The sequence below is a fragment of the Coffea eugenioides genome, chromosome 6, assembly GCF_003713205.1.
Source record: "Coffea eugenioides isolate CCC68of chromosome 6, Ceug_1.0, whole genome shotgun sequence".
In the NCBI taxonomy this organism is placed as follows: Eukaryota; Viridiplantae; Streptophyta; class Magnoliopsida; order Gentianales; family Rubiaceae; genus Coffea; species Coffea eugenioides.
Window position 1 is genome coordinate 12,181,281 of NC_040040.1, and position 17,299 is coordinate 12,198,579.

The window sequence follows — 17,299 nt, forward strand, 5'->3', positions numbered from 1 at the left end:
ATTCTTTTGGCTCTTAGCTGATCTGTCTTTTTTCTTTTTATTTTTCCCATTTTAGAGACAGCGAAGTATGGGTAGCAAATAGCAGTCATGTACTGTGGTGCAAAGCCCGCAACAGGAAAGGCAGGAGTCATTGTGGTGCAAAGATAGTGCTCAAAACTTTTTGTTCCATTCTGCATGTGACATGTCCAGGAATTAACTCTCAAGGTCACTCAATAATCATGACCACATTGCAATTAGTGGGACAAAAAACAGCCAGCTTGATAGTGCTGCAAATTTTGTTACTAGGCTGTACATTCAAGTACAAGTTATGAATTGGATGGGCAACCATTTCCTGCTGCAACCCTGACAGAAGACACATCTTGGTGCCAAAAGACGCTTGCCAAGAAACTTTCGTCCACGGTCCAAGTGTTGGACAAAATTGGTGTATGAATTCTGCTTCCTTTTGGCAGAAGTTGCTTTCTTCCATGCTGCCGTTGCATGGTGCATCCAGTTATGCTTTTTCAAGCTAGTAACTTTTTTCTCCAAATTGTTGTTCTTCAGAACTGAGGACCTTTTGCTGATACTAGACTGCCTTCTCTTTGTAGTCATGGAGACCAATTCGACCCCGTCCAATTTCTCCTCATGCTGCAAAGCTTTAAAAAAAAAAAACTATTACAAGAATTCAACCAGGAATTAGAAGAATTATTGGCTACTAGGAAGAATCATGATTACTATTGCAACGAAAGAACGCTGGAAAAAGCAAAAATGTATAATAACTGATGGTTGTTAGCCTATTTATTAGAAGTTAATCACCAGAACGTGTTTATCCTTCCTTGGAGCCATTTTGCCCTCAATTCATTAACCACCCAAAAAGTATTTAAAGGAAAAAAAAAAGCCAAAAAAAAAATTCACTACAAAGACAAGAAACGGATCCAGAAAAAAAAAAAAAAAAAAAAGCCATTTGAAAAATATTACTCCATAGAACAAGAGGTCAAAAGAAAAAATCTTCAATTTGTAAGGATGGATTTATAGTGCTGGCTTTAGCTTCAAACTTTTCCAGCCAAACCTGCATCCTCGCCTGCCCTAACCCCAACCTCTCAAAACCCAAAAGAGAACAAAACCAACGAGACTGCCAGAATAACATCACAGACAACACATAGATAACGAGAATGCAACTGAATTCTTATATTTCTAAGTGCCCACCACAATTTACTACAGACCAGCAAATCAAATTTCTTCTTGACAGACTATTCGACGCAACTTTTCACAAAAACAATCTTACCACCCCTTGGGCAGGCAGGGGAACAGCCTCAAGGTGACAGCACAAACTTTTCCAGCCAAACCTGCATCCTCGCCTGCCCTAACCCCAACCTCTCAAAACCCAAAAGAGAACAAAACCAACGAGACTGCCAGAATAACATCACAGACAACACATAGATAACGAGAATGCAACTGAATTCTTATATTTCTAAGTGCCCACCACAATTTACTACAGACCAGCAAATCAAATTTCTTCTTGACAGACTATTCGACGCAACTTTTCACAAAAACAATCTTACCACCCCTTGGGCAGGCAGGGGAACAGCCTCAAGGTGACAGCACAACACCAACCACTCCAGAATTTGTTTAGATTCACATTTGGTCTTAAAGAACATTTTATATTTAACAAACTTCCTGAACTTTATAGCACTTCTGACCTGTAGGGAGAGGTAAATTAACAGACTGATCATTAGTTCAGGAAACTGTTGGCCAACCGTCAGGTAAGCCAATGGGTGCCTTAAATGCCAAAAGCACTATAACATCTTAGAAATAATGTAGGGTCAAATACCCTGATCTGCATGTTACGTTGAGTCTAACTTATCACATGGCATACTGAAGCGGTGCCAGAATTAAGTAATAATTGGAGGTTTTGAATTTCAGGTACTTAAAATATCTAAAGCCATTAGTTAAATTTTGTCCAGGTGATGACATGGATAGACCAGTAGATTACAGCAGGTACACAAAAGTTCACAAGATCATGTCATCTGCCTAGATTTCACGCTTAGGAGAATTAGCTTAACAATCTCCGCAAAGTGCAAATTAAAATGTTGGGGTTAATATGCAGGCTTTAGCTTCAAAGTACCCTAGAGAAGGAAATCAAACCCTTAAGTTTAAAATTCCCTAGTAGAACTTAATTCACTCAGCTAATTAAAAGATATTTCTTTTTCATACATGCAATTTTGTTTCTTATTGGAAAATAATCTAATTACCTCTTTGGTGGCAAGGGGAAGAGCATGCTTAGAACATCTATCTATCTCCGCCTCACAATCTGACTCCTGCAAGCAGCCTCTTGGTGAGAACAAAGCAGGAGAGTACTTCCAGCTTCCAATTCAGACATCATATTTGTGTTCCATCACCTTAATGGACTAACAACCCAACCAGTAATTGGATTTTTCCTGCGAATTCTAAGAGTCTTATGTGAACCACTTTGCAATCGTTCAATAATGGAATAAGTTAATGAGTCAGGTGTTAAACCCTGTTGTTTAAGTTTTGCATACAAATCCACTGCTTCTGCAGTTCTCCCACACCGCTCAAGACTATCAAGTAAGATATTGTATGTCACAATATTTGGAGAACAGCCTTCTGCGAGCATCTCATCGAACAACTGACAAGCCATCTCAATTTTATCCATCTTACCAAAGCACTCAATAATGGTGCTATATGTGATGACATCAGGATTCAAACCCTTCTCTTGCATCTCTCTCAATCTCACATGTGCTTCATCAACATTTCCATTCTTACCAAGACAATTTATTAACGAGTTGTAGGATATGATATCAGGTTGGCAATTGCTATCCTCAAGCTCTTCAAAGATTTTGACAGCTTCTTCAACTTGCCCAGCTCTGCCAAAGCTAGAGATCAGAATGTTGTAAGTGAATATATCCGGTGAAGGACCATCTTTTTTCATTTTTTCAAACAGATCACTGATATGGGCAATCTGCTTTAATTTCCCTAGAGCAGATAGGACCATGTTATACATGAAGGTGTCTGTACTTATACCCTTTTCATGCATCCTGCTCAGCAAGTCAATTGCCTCTGTCATCTTCCCAGCACGGCACAAGTTCTCTAACATGGACATATAAGCATCCTTGTCTCCCCTATCATGGAAGCTCCACATGTTGCAAAACATTCTGTGGGCTTCACTTGCATGGCCTAGTTTGTTCAATGTTCTCACAAGATATGCGTAAATTGACTTGTTCATGTACTTGCGTGATATTTCCACCACCTCATCAAGTCTACCCAGCTGACCTGCTGCAGCTAAAGCATTTAAAATGACAGTATATGTGAATTCATTGGGCCGGCAATTGTTTTCTACCATCTTCGAGAATAGAAAGAGAGTCTTGTCAATCATCTGGCTCTTAGACAGCGCTTGCATCATAGTATTGTAAGCAATTAAATTTGGTGAACAACCCCGTGATAGCATTTCCTGAAATAAACCCAGTGATTCATTTGATTTTCCCAAATTTCCAGTCATTCTTATCAAAATTGTGTATGTATACTCATCAGGCTCACAGTGCTTTTGTTTCATGTCCTTGAAAACGTCATAAGCCTGGTCAACCTGCCAAGATGTTACATTATCAGAATAAAGACTTCTGAAGCCCATACCCATCTCAGACAGAAAGAGGGAGAGCGAGATGGGAGTGAGTTTGAAGTGTGCGTGTGTGCTTGATAGTCTCATCACAGAAAATTGTCAAATATAAAAGATTATAGGCAAAGAATTAGATGTTTAGCAAGTTTCTCCTACTGTTACCTTGTTATGATGATTGTTATTAACGACTTAACTGCTCAATTTACAACCTGTGACAGAACAAAAATTATCATTTCTTTGTGTCATATTTGATGATGCTCCTTTCTAAGAAGAGAGAACTTAATATTCCAGTTCTTACAAAACCTCCTGTCAAGGGTACCGATCTGAAATCCCTGCACTGTGGTAGTGGTATAAGACTAAGCTATAAATAAGGCCAAGCTTCTTACTTCACGCCCAATGGACCCACGGTTGCATACATTTCAAGAAAACAGTTAAGCAAAGCTAAAGATGATAGTAGTAGTAAAATTCAACAATGCCACTAAGAAAGATGACAGTACAATCCCACGGCATCTAATTTGAATAAAAAGCAAGCTAAAAGCTCAAAAATTCAAAGAATATGAAAACATTAGATCAAATAAAGCGAAAGAGGCTTCAACATCAAACCTTTTCATCTTTTGCAAGAGCATCAAGAAGCATGTTATAAGCAAAAATATCCAACTTATATCCACGCCTCGTCATTTCTCTGTAAACTTCCAACGCCTTTTTCGAATCATTCAACCTCAAATACCCTTGCATGAGACATTTATACGTATAGCAATTCAAACTCAATTCCCATTTTTTAACTAACCCCAAACACTTCTCCAATTCATCAATTCCTCCATATTCTTGGCCGTCGCTGAAAATTCCGATCAATATATTAACGGTGGAGATGCTGCCACGTGTTGCGGATTGATCCATTTCGTTTAAAATATTCCGAACGAGGTCGAGGCGGTTGGGGAGATATGCCTTGGATAGAATCAGGAGAATTCTGTTGTATGTAAAGGAGTTGTGGCGGAAATCAGGTATTTCGGAGGAGCAAAATTGGAAGAATTTTAGGGCTAAATTCGGTGGTTTTAGGGATTTAAGGATTTCGGAGGCTTCGGAAGGAGTAATCATTACGTTTAGTGTTTCGAGGTAGTCGGAGAGATCCATGAAGAGATCATCGGAGGAGGAGGAGGATGCCGTGGAGGGTGGTGATTGGAGGATGCTGACGACTTTGCAGATGAGATCGCGGCGGGGGAGTGGATAGCCTCTCACGTCAGTTTGGAGGATAGGATTGTCGACTTCTACGGCAAATGAACGGCCGTTGTCGGTTTCTACTACTACTCTTCCGCTGTATTTGGTGGCGAACCCTCGGCGGTGGTGATTGCAGTGGTCCCGGCGGCTGAGAAAGTGGAGGCGGCGGAGGCCGAGCTGGAGCCTCATTTTCACGGTCAGCGACTTTAGTCAACGCCACAGTTATCCCAGTTCAAAAGCCGAGTTTAACTTTTTGGAGGGGAGAAAATGGGAAAATTACTAAACTAGTCCCTCACCATAGTTCCATAATTTTAAGGCCAAAATTGAAACGAAATTCATTTTCTTCTTTGTTAGACTAACTCACCATAGTCACACAAATTCAAACTCTACGTTCTTTCTTTATTTGCCATTTTTATTAAATCATATTGTGCAATGATTCACTAGTGCATTTTTACTGTGTTTGTAATTTGATCCCTATGCCTTCTTCTTCACCTTTTTGTGAAAAAGTGTACTTGTTGAAGTTTTATTATTAGAAGTTGGGTTTGGTTGCTTAAGAATTAGAAATAGGAAAAGAGGATGGTCGTGTGTATGTGTTTTTTTTATTTTTATGAAAGGACATGAACTTTATTCCCATTTTGTCCTTACAATTATAGGCACATAAAGATAGACATGCATTTTTTTGTTGAAAAACTAAACAAAAATGAGCTTTAGGACCAAATGCACAATTTGCTTATATCTGAAGGATTATTTTGGTTGATTTTGAATGTGAGGAAATAAATTTTTTTTAAAAAAAATGTGAGGGACCAAATTAACAATTTTCTCAGGAGAATAAAGATAAACCCTATAAGCTTTTGTTCCGATGAAATTTTGTTAAATTCATTAATTGCACTGAAATTTGATAATTTTTTCCGTAAAATTCGTTGATTACTTGGTCACGAACTTGCAATTTCAACAACACTATTACGTGTATCAATTTAAGGAAAAAAGGTATTGATTTAAAATTTTAAAATGAAGAATATCCAATTCGGAAGTAATTCATACCAAAAAATTGAAATTTGGGAGAGTAATAATCTAATATTTACACGTTTTACTTTCTATGTTTATCAGTTGTCCGTTTCTACAATACATTTGAGAGAAAGTTCGATTGACCCAAAAAGGAAATTAAACATGAAAAATAAGAGTCTGTTTCAACCAAAAGAAACTAAACATGAACATTGGGGTTGCCCCATTATAACTTATAATAATTAAACATTTCGGTGATGTGATTAAGTTAACCATTACATCATATCCTTCCTTAAACAAGACAAGTGACACAATGATGCCTTTCTTTGTTACGGAGTGAAAGATAAATATCACCTAAAACTTTTCGACAAAAATTTCATAAAAGAGGAATGAACCTTCGACAGTACACAGCAAATTCTCACTAGACTGAATGTACTTTTTTTTTTTTTTTTGAACTACTGAAAAGGGACCAAATCCCTCTTTGGGTTGTAAGTCGGTGGTTTGAATTCTACCTGCACTGAAAAAATTCAAATGAGATGTCAAAATACCCCTTTGATCTAGTCAAGTCTATATATCTATTAGCTCCGAACGTACTGTAAAATATGATAGATTTAATTTTTTTTTTAAAAAGACACATACATTTCTGAGGCTATTCCCAAATCAACAAGAGGGGAATTAATTGATGTCCTTTCGTTAAAATTGCTTTTTTTTTTTAAGATCGTGAGTAGTTTTAGGAGCTGTTACATGCATCTGTTTTCTATTTTAAAGCTTCAATATGATGGCATAACCAATGTACAAAATCTTGAACTTCAGGCACAAATGGAGGAAGGAACCAAAGCTTTATGATAATGCTGCTATCAAGTGCCTTGGTGCGCTACTTCTTCGACAAATCAAACTATGGTGTAAACATCACTCCCAGGCCCCGCAATAATTCCCTACCAAATGGTGAGCGTGTTAAGTGGAACAAGTTGGAAAGTCATCTTCAACTACCTCAGCAATCATGCCATCACCAGGCGAAAAAGTTCCATCTCTTGTCCCTAGCTCTTCTGAATACATCAGCCAGGGACCTGGCACGTAGGAACTACAATTTAAAACATATGGGATTCGAATCAAAAAGTAGTAAGGACCATTTCTTTTAACTTCCCCCTCCCATTTGGGGAGGAGCAAATTAAGCTTTAATCTGACTAATCATGTTCAGCTGCCTGCTGCAGCAACAGCAACTTCGACAACCAACACGAACAGTTACTACATGGATAAGCTTGTTGCTCGCCTTGTCAAGAACTGCTGGTGCGTGCCAACTGCCAAGCCAAGCATGATAGGGATGACAAGAATTTGTTCCATAGAGTTGTAGGCCGCTAACGGGTAGCAAAAAAATTTTGTGCTTTGATGTGTGTGCAGCATTGGTGGGTGTTATTTATTAAATGCACTTGTCGTTACTTCCTGTTATATGTATCCTCTCTCTGAAAAATTATCCTGATTTCGCCACTGGGGAAGAGTAGCTTACAGATTCTTGAAATCAAAAACTACAATCTTTTTTTTTTTCCATTAGATAGTTCTAAAATGCTATATATCCTAGCCAGTAAAAAAAAAAAAAAAAAGGGGAAGAATAAGAAGATGTGTACACGTAGAAGAAAAAGTAAAATTTGGATGCATAATCATTTGATAAGAGTAAGGTAATACCTTATCAACGTAGTAAGTCAGATTGCTTGTAATTAATTAGGTTCAATCAGATGAGTTGGTAGCAGACACCATGGGATCGTATTGGAGCCAATTAATTGCCGGCTAGCAGCTTAATTATAGGTCCTGGCCTGGACTCGGGACATATCCTTATTATGTCACGATGTGTTAATTATATGATGATATTTAATAATTCGCCTCAATACTCAAAACTGATCATCATCCACAAAAATTGGTCCCTTAATTTTTTAATTTTAACACGTATAACTAGTATTAAATTGGCCGTAACAGTCTCATTATTAAAACCTCTAGCTATATCATCCCCATTATCCTTTCCAACCCCCATCCCCCACGAGAAAATAAATACTCCCTCCGTCCCACTTTGATAGTCCTGGTTCATTTTGCACAGTTTAATAAAAAAGTAGTTAACTTTGTTGGAACAATCAATTTAGGTAGTTATTTTCCTAAAATACCCTCACATTAATTAGAGTACAACTTTATGGGAACTTGATTGATGGTAAAAAAAGAATTAACTCTCATTAAATGGAGTAAGTTTATAGTAACAACAACTTACATTCAATAAAGGTATTTTAGGAAAATTAAAATACAACTACATTCTTCAATTGGAAAGTGGACTACAATTTGAGACAGATGAAAAAGGAAAATAGGACTATCAAAGTGGAACAGAGTGAGTAAATAAATTTGTGATGATGAAAGGATCATCTTCCCAAAAAGCATTGGCTAGGGAAGCCCCGCTAGTGTTTGTCAGGGCTTGACTGATTAAGCAAGCAAGTCAATTTTCTCTTCCTTTTAGTTCCTCCTTTCTGCCAATGTCGTTGCCCACAACTAGGTCATCCCCAGCTACTATTATTATGTTGCCAGAGAAAGTACAGTATAGTATCCTCACCCTGTTTGGGTTAATCAACTTTGGACCAAAGTTTCTTGAGGTAGTCGTTTCACGATGTCTTTTTTCTTTTCTATAATTAAGTTCAACATTTTTAGGTTCTGTGTGAAAACGAAAGATGTGAATGTGAACTTGAGTACAAGTACACCAGAGAAGATGGGAAGATTGTGACATGCAATAGTTTGTAGATAGACGCTACAAATTTCACTTGCTAATTAAGATGGTTCATTCATAAACACTTGTAGTATTAGACAAGAAGAAAGCTACAACGGGAATGCAGAAGAAATTCGTTGTCACATCTTTTTGCTACTTCTAATGGCTTATTATAAGTCAATTATAAGCCTTGGACTTCATGGTTCCTAAGGACTACAGTTTAGTGTAGTAATTGCAATCTTTGATCCACTTAGTGGATGGCCATAGCCCATAGGAGTGATTGCTGCAACCTTGACTCTGCAAAGGATATGCAAAGAACACAGCCAATTTGCTCAAACTTAACTGTTTATGAGAGCCCAGAAACGAAAGCAACGCCAGTAGAAGGAATCCATGAGGTTCCAGCAATAAAATTGCCAACAGTATATTTTTCAGCTTCATCTATTGCAATTACATGGTAGCCTGGCCATCTTACTCTCCCGGAAGTTCCAGCTCCAGGCCCCATGTTACCATACTCGGCAAAGTATAGTGTCCTGAGAGAGGAACTGGGAGCCCCTGGCCACTCAATCCAACCTCTGGATGTAATTGCACCATCAATTGTAGATTGCATCACCACTGCCCTGGAGTAGACTTTCCATGGCCGTCCCAGATATGAATTGAAGGAATTTTTAACTGGGGAAAAATCTGATCCCGGAATAATTCCGCAATTTTGCAGGGAGAAGCCGGTATTTTGTCCAGGGTCACTCCTTCCATTAGCCAGGATAACATTATAGGCTACTCTACTGCGTGGTCGACGCAGTACTAAATTACAGTTCTGAAAAACAGCAGCAGCATTTCCAAATATGAAATCAACCGTGCCGTAAATGTCACATTCCCTGTAGAATTGACGGAGGGATAGTGCATATAAAGTGTCCTGATAACCTGCAAGAGTACATCTGTATAAAACAGCACGGTCTGAAGCAATTAGTACCGCCACGGCTTGATCCCCATTAGGACCTGCTGTGTTCTGGAACCCAATATCCTTAGCTATGAAGCCATCGCCATTAATTGCTGACAAAAAAGAAGAAAGACATGATCAAAATTTTTACATTATATTTGCAAATAAGAATTTAGTAAGTCTTTCGCCAAATTCAATTATTGGTATTATCACTTAGACCGGACCTGGGTGAAAAATTATTATATTGCTTTTATTTTCTTCTACTGTATTTTTTTTCTTGGAAGGACCTTTGTATTTTTATTTTTAGTTTGTAGGAAGGGCCTTTGTTGGGAGGTGGACAGATGGTCTATTCAAAAGCAAGAAGTGACCAAGCTGATAAATATTGTCGGAACCGGAGCAAAAATTTTTGGGAATAAAAAATTTTCTCTTCTCTTTATTTTCTGCCCTGAATTAATTTTGTTGGGACTAAATGTTATTCAGATCCTTTGAACGTTTTAGAACATATTCTTTTCTTAAATATTTAAACTCAGCCCGGATTAGGCAAATTATTCATGTCGGTGATGGAAGTAGAAAGTTCCAAATAGCCATACAAAGGTTCAGATGCAAAGTAGAGAGGATATATGACGATTATATTAAGCTATAAAAAGATACTGATCCCTTTTTCTAGAGGAGGAGAGAGACTGGATATGCCTGCACTTTTAACCGAGCTTATTAAAGAGTTAAAACAAAATCATAATGCAATTGTACAGGAATTTTTTTATGAAAAAGTGATGACAGAAAAAGTGGATCGTGGTGTAACTTCATTAATAAAGAATAAATTGTATCTATATGGGCTTGACTTTGCCGTCGAATTGTTGTAGGCAAAAGTACATAAGCGTACAAATAGATATGTGCTGATGCGTACGTTAAATATGGAAAAATTGAAAACCATGAAAGTTATTGGTCTTATTAACCCACTTGCTCATATAGTACTAAAACCACAGAGAGACAGACAAAGACATGATGAGAATTGAGACTTACTAACTGTGGCGGAGTCTTGAAGAGATGAGCCCCCAGCAACACTGCTTGATCCAGTAATGACGGTGGAATATTTGCCATCGCCAACCAGGGTGATACCATCCTTGTTACAATGAATTTTCTCATTGTAAACTCCAGCTTTTACATATATCACAAATCTTCCTCCCCCGGCAGCCCCGATGGCTTCCGAGATGGTTTTGTAGTTGCCAGAGCCATCCTTTGCCACCACAGCATTTGCTTGTATTGTGGTAGCCTGTAATAGTTTCCTGTCACGAGCTGAAATCCAGGTGGGAAAGTTTTGTTGCTCAACAAGGCCACGGCCCTTGATAGAAGTATGAGGACCTGTGTTTTTAGAGTTTTCAGCCGTGATTCGGTTAACAAGAGTTAATGGATTACTTCCCATTTGTGATAGATAGTCCATTTTTTTGGAAATTTCTTGCATGAAGGAATTGGATGTTGCATGAACATTAGCTATGTCTTTGCAGGTTTCTTGATAGGTCAATGCGGCACTCAGCCATGTTTGGATGTCCTCCTTGTTTTTTGTGGGAGATTGTTTTATTGCTACCAAGGCCTGATTGAGCCGTTTGACTGCCATGTTCATGAGCTCACGACAATCTCCTGCATGTGTAACAAAGAATACTTAGTTCATGAGGTAAGAAAAGAAAAAGGGAAAAAAACTGCAAATAAGCTCAATGAAAATGTTATTTATCCCCTTTTTTTGTGTGTGTTTTTTAATAACTACGTACCTATGGCCTTTCGGGTATTTTGAGCTTCTTCAGAAATGAAATGATAGCTCAGAGATTCAAAATTGGAAACAGGAAGGTTGCTTGCGGAGATTGTTTTGTTGATAAGTGCAGATACAAAGTCGACGTATTGGTTTTGTGATGGTAACCCTGATAAGCTCTCAGCACACAATCCTGGAAACCTAGTAAACTGACACGGTGAGCTTGCATGCAGCTCAAAAGGGACCGTGGTAGCCCGTGACACGGTACCAGCAACAGAAATTATTGCAGGAAATATTAAGAGCCAAGAAGACATGATGATCAACTTTGGCATTGCCATTCTAAAAATTCTATGAACCTTGGAGGAAATTTAGATCTATATTTAAGATCCAAAGACTCGACTATTTAATGTGTTGTTGGAAAATTGGTGAAGTTTGATCAATATTTATAGTGGAAAAAAGAGGGGCTTTTTGGCCATGCACGGTAAAGCTTATTGGCTAATAAGAACGTTTACGTGTTAGTTTGGAGGTCAATTTCAGGGATCCACGACAAGTGAGTGGCACCAAGATGGATATACCGCAGAAGCCCTTGGCTACGTTTAAAATTCTTTTCGATAAATTACGCATAACTCTCCTATGATTTCATCTATTGTCACGTAAATATTCACGTCACACCCTATGATTTCATATAAAATGAAAATTTGATACTAGAAAATAGCTTCTATAACATTATTGTTAGTTGAAATACTAGTAGTGTCCCCATTAAATACTAAATCGAACAACAGCTTAACCACATTTCATAAAGCCAAAAGGGAGTTTCTGCATAAATATAAAAATTGCAAGAAAATAAAGTGAATATTTATAATCATAAACGGGTTGAGTGGATATTATGATTTTATCAAACGCACATTTAGAGCTCGTGTGGTTCAATCACCATAACTGATGGTTTATTTTGTCCATTTTTCAATTTACATAAAACTATAGAAGGGTTAAGCGGCTATTTAAACTTTAGGAGGATTATCTAGCATTATACTATAAAACTGCAGGGGGCTATATATAATTTACCCAATTCTTTTTCTGCGCACGTCATATATATGCTACAACTTGAGGAGCTATTGACCACGGCCATTGGCTTGCTAATTCTAGTACTTTTTACTCTTTTTTTTTTTTGGAGAAGAACAGTAGTTTTTTTTTTTTTTTGCCTCTTTTGATGAGGATATTGTTTATTGTACTTAGGGTACAAGAAGATAATTTTATATGGTCATTGTAAGATTTCCAACTCATTCTTTAAAAGGATGATCTTTCCTCGTCGAGAATCTACAGCTTAAACTTTGGATCTTGTGCACGTCTTTATATGGAGACTTGAAATTATTGTATGGTGATGATATCCGGGGAAAAATAAAAGAACACGAGGGACCAGGATAATAATAAAATGCAGTCTTGATTTTTTTCCCCACTTTATATTAGTAGTCTTCTCTTTGATTGACTTGAAGTCTTTTGCAGTATTTCAAGCAAAAGCCTATGGATAGATACAAGAATATTGTATGGATATAACTGGAACTGGACTCAACTCATACAAGAATATGTATGTACTCGATAATGGTACTTAATTATGGGTTTGTTTACATCAAAAGCGACGTCACAAATAACAATTGACTATTGGTTTACTACGCACCTCACAGTCGCATGTTACCTGGGGCAAGTTTCGCACTCAGCCAGAATGTTGAGAGTAATTAAATTAGCTCTCAATCAGTTTGTTAACTTTAGAACATAAGAATTAAGATTGATACTCACTTTTTGAGGTCCAACGTCCTTTTTCTTGATTTGGCTATTGTTGAAAGATCGATTCCAACCACTTCTTTTCAAGATTCTCGGTTTAACTCCCTTAAAGATAAAAATTATTGAACCAATAAAATTGGACAAATTCTATGACAACCAGCTTAGGTTTGAACCCACAAGTTAGAGATCGTCTTGATTGACTAGCTACAACAAAATGATATGTAGTCTATCTTAGTACACTTGGTTTTTCTTCTTCGTGATGGGAAAACAAGTAGTGGAAATTGGTTGATTCGAGGCGGCGGTCGAAGGCTTTTTGTTTCTTTACTTGACAGGAACAAATTTGACAGCAAATTAGATGTGAAGGTGATCATGATTTGACTATGGATTGATGCTAAGTAATCATGTTAAAGTAGAGTGCATAGTTTGGGACCAGTCGCATGTGGTCGCTGAAAATATTAAAATACTTGCTCCTAATTAACTACTTTCATTAATCATGATTTGATTTGTGTGGAACATATCTTTATTATTTCCTTTTCATGATGAGCTGAATCCCTCACTGTTAGCTAGTTTTCTTAAACAAAAATGTTGAAGGATGTAAAAAATGTAGTATCTTTTTCGGTTCAAGAGAGACTCTAAAGTTTAAAGAAGAAAGAAAGAAAGATAAGAAGTTGATCATCGAATTAGAAATCTTATGATCACCTGTCTAATGTTTCTACCAATTAAACTAGGTCTTGGAGCTGTAAAAATTAAATCAAACTAGCAAGCAGGTGCATAATTTTTACACGTAGTAACTGGATACTATGGATTTTTCTGACAAGCTTTTGTGCTCCTAATTAATTTATTATTTAAAATTTATATTTATTGCACTGTTTGCATTTATACATTTTTGTAACTTAATTTCCCTCTAGAAAACTAACATTTAAAAATTAAACTCTAGCAATTGCCCATAGAACACTCGTTTGACAAACCTAGTCATTGGATAGCTACAAATCACAATATCTAATTCTTGAGCGGTCACTTAGGCAACAAACAACATTTCATTAAATTTGCTTAATGGCAGAAATTACATGAATCATACACACAGAGACAAACAAATTCGAAGAACAAATATTAGATACCATAGATTTGAAAAATCTATACAATATTATACTGTGAAACTCCAAAAATATCAAAAGATAAAACACGTATAGCACCAAGATCATCTGCGTATGCTCCCAGCCATATTACTTGCTTGCTCTCAAATCTCCTAATAAACTGATTGAAACCCAGATATTAAGGTGAGATCTAACGAAATAGATTTATGGAATCTCAAATTTAATAACTAAATCTAAAAAAAATTAGATCCAAAATGAACTACAAAAATTCTTACTAAAATTCTTTAGGAGAGGATAAAACTGTCATTCGGAATTCCTAAAAGATACTTTATTACAAATATAAAAATAAAAGGAAAAGGACATGGGAGTAAGGGAGGAGAGGGACCAAAGGACCAGAGCAGATCAATTGGTCTCCCTCCCTTGGAGGAGGAAGATATTTAATTAGTTTGCAGGGGAAAGAAAAAGTAAAGAGAACAAAGAGAGTTCAGGTAATTATCAGAAGTTGCTACATGGTAAGTATCATGAATATAGTCGTGTAAAGTACGACGCTTTCATGATAACAATTAGTAGTAGTCTTCCCTTAAATTCCGCACGGGAAAGAATGTATGCAACCTAGATTAATGCTGCTGCAATTTCGAATTGCCCTAGGGAATGTTCCATCCATTTTGTCAATCTTTTGAATTGTTTCCAACAGTTTTATGTTATCCAGCTTCTATTGGATTAATGCTATTGCAATTTCGAAATCTCTTTTCCGCATTCAAATTTACCATTATGTTCTTAAAAGTTCATTCAACCTTAGCTCAATAAATAATCAAAATAGAGTTGCACACAATTTCAAACTCGTTAAAAAAACAAACACAATATATGTTTAACTTGATTAACAGATTTACACACTCATAGGGTATACAGCTACAATATTTCAGAAAAAGAAAACACAAAGAAGCATGTGTAAACTAGTCAGCAATCAACCTTTTCGATGTTACTTCTGCAGACAATACGATTGGTAGCCGGAATTGAAGAACCTAAATGCTTCTTTAGGTGTCTGATGGCGCCGTCTTCCACATGAGATGTGATGTCGATGGTTCCATGGGGGCCAATCTATAACTTTTGCAAAGTCGCGACCAACAAGAACATAAAGGTTCAGTGAACAGGACATGAATCTTGCTCTTTTTTTCTCAGCCACATATGTTAAGTTGATGTTTAAATCAACCTACCCTTTTTCTCGGTTGAATGTTCCAGTCACCTTACTCATGGATGGTATTTCTTGATGATGCTTCGCGAATCAAGATAAGAAGGCGCACCACTACAACAGGGAAAGGGGATGTCAATTTTGGCCTCTTCAATTATCATGTTCCACTTTCACATCATCTTTTTAACACTTATTTTGTGGTCAATACTTATAAATATTGCATAATTCTCCTAATCAAGAACACTTTGCATTCGACATTTGTGGACCTTCATGACATAATAATGGTTTACATGATCAGCTCCGTTGAGATCCAAAAACTTTTTGAGTCTTGCCGTGATCTCAATCTTGAAAGTCAGGTCCGGTCGGATAATCCTCTCCAACCAGCTGTTACGTGTTATGGACAAATGTAATAAACTGGTAGCTTCTTCCCATTTCTCTTTCCGATCATGATATGATGTACAGCTAAACAAGCCACTGATCAGGATATACAGTTGTATCAAATGCATAATCTTGTTCAAGAGAAATTTCTGTTCTTTTTGCTCTTCATGAGATGAGAAAATAATTGACGTTTTATATGCGTTTCAAGAGGTCTTGGACTTTCCCGACAGCTGAGCCGAGATGTCTAGTTGTGTAAGCTGACACAATTTTTACACTAACTCGATCGTAATTCATGTATACACTAAAAGTGTATCAATTTACGTAGAAATTTTATCAATCTATACAATTGGACAAAATTAGAACTGGAGAGGCCCGCTTCCACAACCCCATCTCTCCTGAGTGAATAGTGCCAGGCAATATGGTAGTTGAAAATTCTGAAAATCCTTTCAGGTGATGATGGATCGATCGTTTGCATCAATTAGCCGGCACAGAAAATTCAGAGACTTTTAATAGAGATGTTGCTCGCTGCTCAGTCAACTGTTGACATAGATTTTGTGGCGTGTGGATGTGGATCTACGTGTCTAAACAATCACGGAGAGAAAACTAAAAAAATACTAAGGTGTCTTAAGTCGGTGGGGTTACAGAATTGGCTATCCATATGTTCATATGATTTGCTTCTTTAAAATTTTATGGTATTTGGCCAGATTGTACGTACGAACTTAGAAGGAAAATCATTAAGCTTACGTGTTTCTTTTCTTTTCTTTTCCCTTTTTTTTTTTTTTGTTTTAAAGAAAGACTTTAAATCTTACAACAGAAAAGAAGGAAATGAGAGAATTTAAAAAATAAATCAAGGACCACAACTTGGCGGTAGTCTAATCCTCAAGGTTAAATGACCCGAAGCGGACCTAATTGTCCCAGAATTTAAAGCAAGGTACCGTCTAAATTTCAAATCTGAAAAATAATTCAGATTTGATTTCTTGTGGGCCGTTTGGATGTTGAAGCTGTTGGACAATGTTTATCGGTCATTTAGAGTTTTTCTAATTGCATTTTAACTTGAGTTTGTTAAAGTTGACATAAAATCCAATTGATTTTGGGCTCGTCAGCACTTGGGCAACCTTTCCGCAGCCCAATTTCCGTTTTGCAACCTTGAACTAAATTAAGGTTGCATCATTGTGACTTTTAAAGTGAGACTTTTAAGACGGACTTCTTCTTCCAAAAAAAATAATAATAAAAAGACGGATAGATATATTAATTGGACTCTCAATCTTTCTTATTCTTTTTTTTTTCTTATAAAATCTGAAAATTTTTAAGCAAAAAATTCTATTTTGTGTGACTCATTATCCAAGTTTCTCACTTTCCCCTTCCCTTATTACCATTCTTTTTGGTGTATTTAGTTTTAAGTACATAATCATTCTAAGTACATAATCATTCTAACTTTTCTTGAGTTTATTGCTTTCTCTTCAAACCCAAGGTTAGGGGTGGCAATTCGGGTCCAAATCAGGTTGGCGGGTCGGGTTCAGGTCAACCCGTCAGAAAATCTGTTGACCCGAACCCGACCCGCCAACCCGTGACGGGTCAGGTATGCTGACCCGAACCCGAAAATTTCAGGTTGACGGGTTGGCGGGTCGA

At 37.0% G+C, this 17,299-nt stretch overlaps 2 protein-coding genes across 3 annotated transcripts; both read right to left on the bottom strand.

Moving 5' to 3' along the window:
• Nucleotides 1–150: 150 nt before the first annotated feature.
• On the bottom strand, nucleotides 151–5,128 carry LOC113772954 (pentatricopeptide repeat-containing protein At1g51965, mitochondrial). Of its 2 annotated transcripts, none has more exons than XM_027317455.1 (3): nucleotides 4,211–5,128; nucleotides 2,229–3,577; nucleotides 151–624 (listed from the first exon to the last, which is right to left on the bottom strand). In XM_027317455.1, the coding sequence occupies exons 1-2, from the start codon at nucleotides 5,009–5,011 to the stop codon at nucleotides 2,372–2,374; spliced, it is 2,007 nt and encodes a 668-aa protein (XP_027173256.1). In that variant the 5' UTR covers nucleotides 5,012–5,128; the 3' UTR covers nucleotides 151–624; nucleotides 2,229–2,371. The 2 variants fall into 2 exon arrangements, with proteins under 2 accessions (XP_027173256.1, XP_027173255.1); XM_027317454.1 differs by having other exon boundaries at nucleotides 151–632.
• A 3,505-nt stretch (nucleotides 5,129–8,633) lies between these two features.
• On the bottom strand, nucleotides 8,634–11,556 carry LOC113772955 (pectinesterase). Its single transcript, XM_027317456.1, has 3 exons — nucleotides 11,256–11,556; nucleotides 10,513–11,127; nucleotides 8,634–9,605 (listed from the first exon to the last, which is right to left on the bottom strand). Exons 1-3 carry the CDS (start codon nucleotides 11,545–11,547, stop codon nucleotides 8,905–8,907), a joined length of 1,608 nt encoding a protein of 535 aa, XP_027173257.1. The 5' UTR covers nucleotides 11,548–11,556; the 3' UTR covers nucleotides 8,634–8,904.
• Between the last annotated feature and the right edge of the window lie 5,743 nt (nucleotides 11,557–17,299).

What these genes read in the sequence shown, in the direction of transcription:
- LOC113772955 (XM_027317456.1), bottom strand. Translation starts at nt 11,547, where the DNA reads ATGTCTTCTTGGCTCTTAATATTTCCTGCAATAATTTCTGTTGCTGGT. An exon ending in AAATACCCGAAAGGCCATAG is followed by an intron (nt 11,128 to 11,255) that starts GTACGTAGTTAT and finishes TTACACATGCAG; the next exon opens with GAGATTGTCGTGAGCTCATG. An exon ending in TCAAGACTCCGCCACAGTTA is followed by an intron (nt 9,606 to 10,512) that starts GTAAGTCTCAAT and finishes CTTTTTTGTCAG; the next exon opens with CAATTAATGGCGATGGCTTC.
- LOC113772954 (XM_027317455.1), bottom strand. Translation starts at nt 5,011, where the DNA reads ATGAGGCTCCAGCTCGGCCTCCGCCGCCTCCACTTTCTCAGCCGCCGG. An exon ending in CTCTTGCAAAAGATGAAAAG is followed by an intron (nt 3,578 to 4,210) that starts GTTTGATGTTGA and finishes ACATCTTGGCAG; the next exon opens with GTTGACCAGGCTTATGACGT.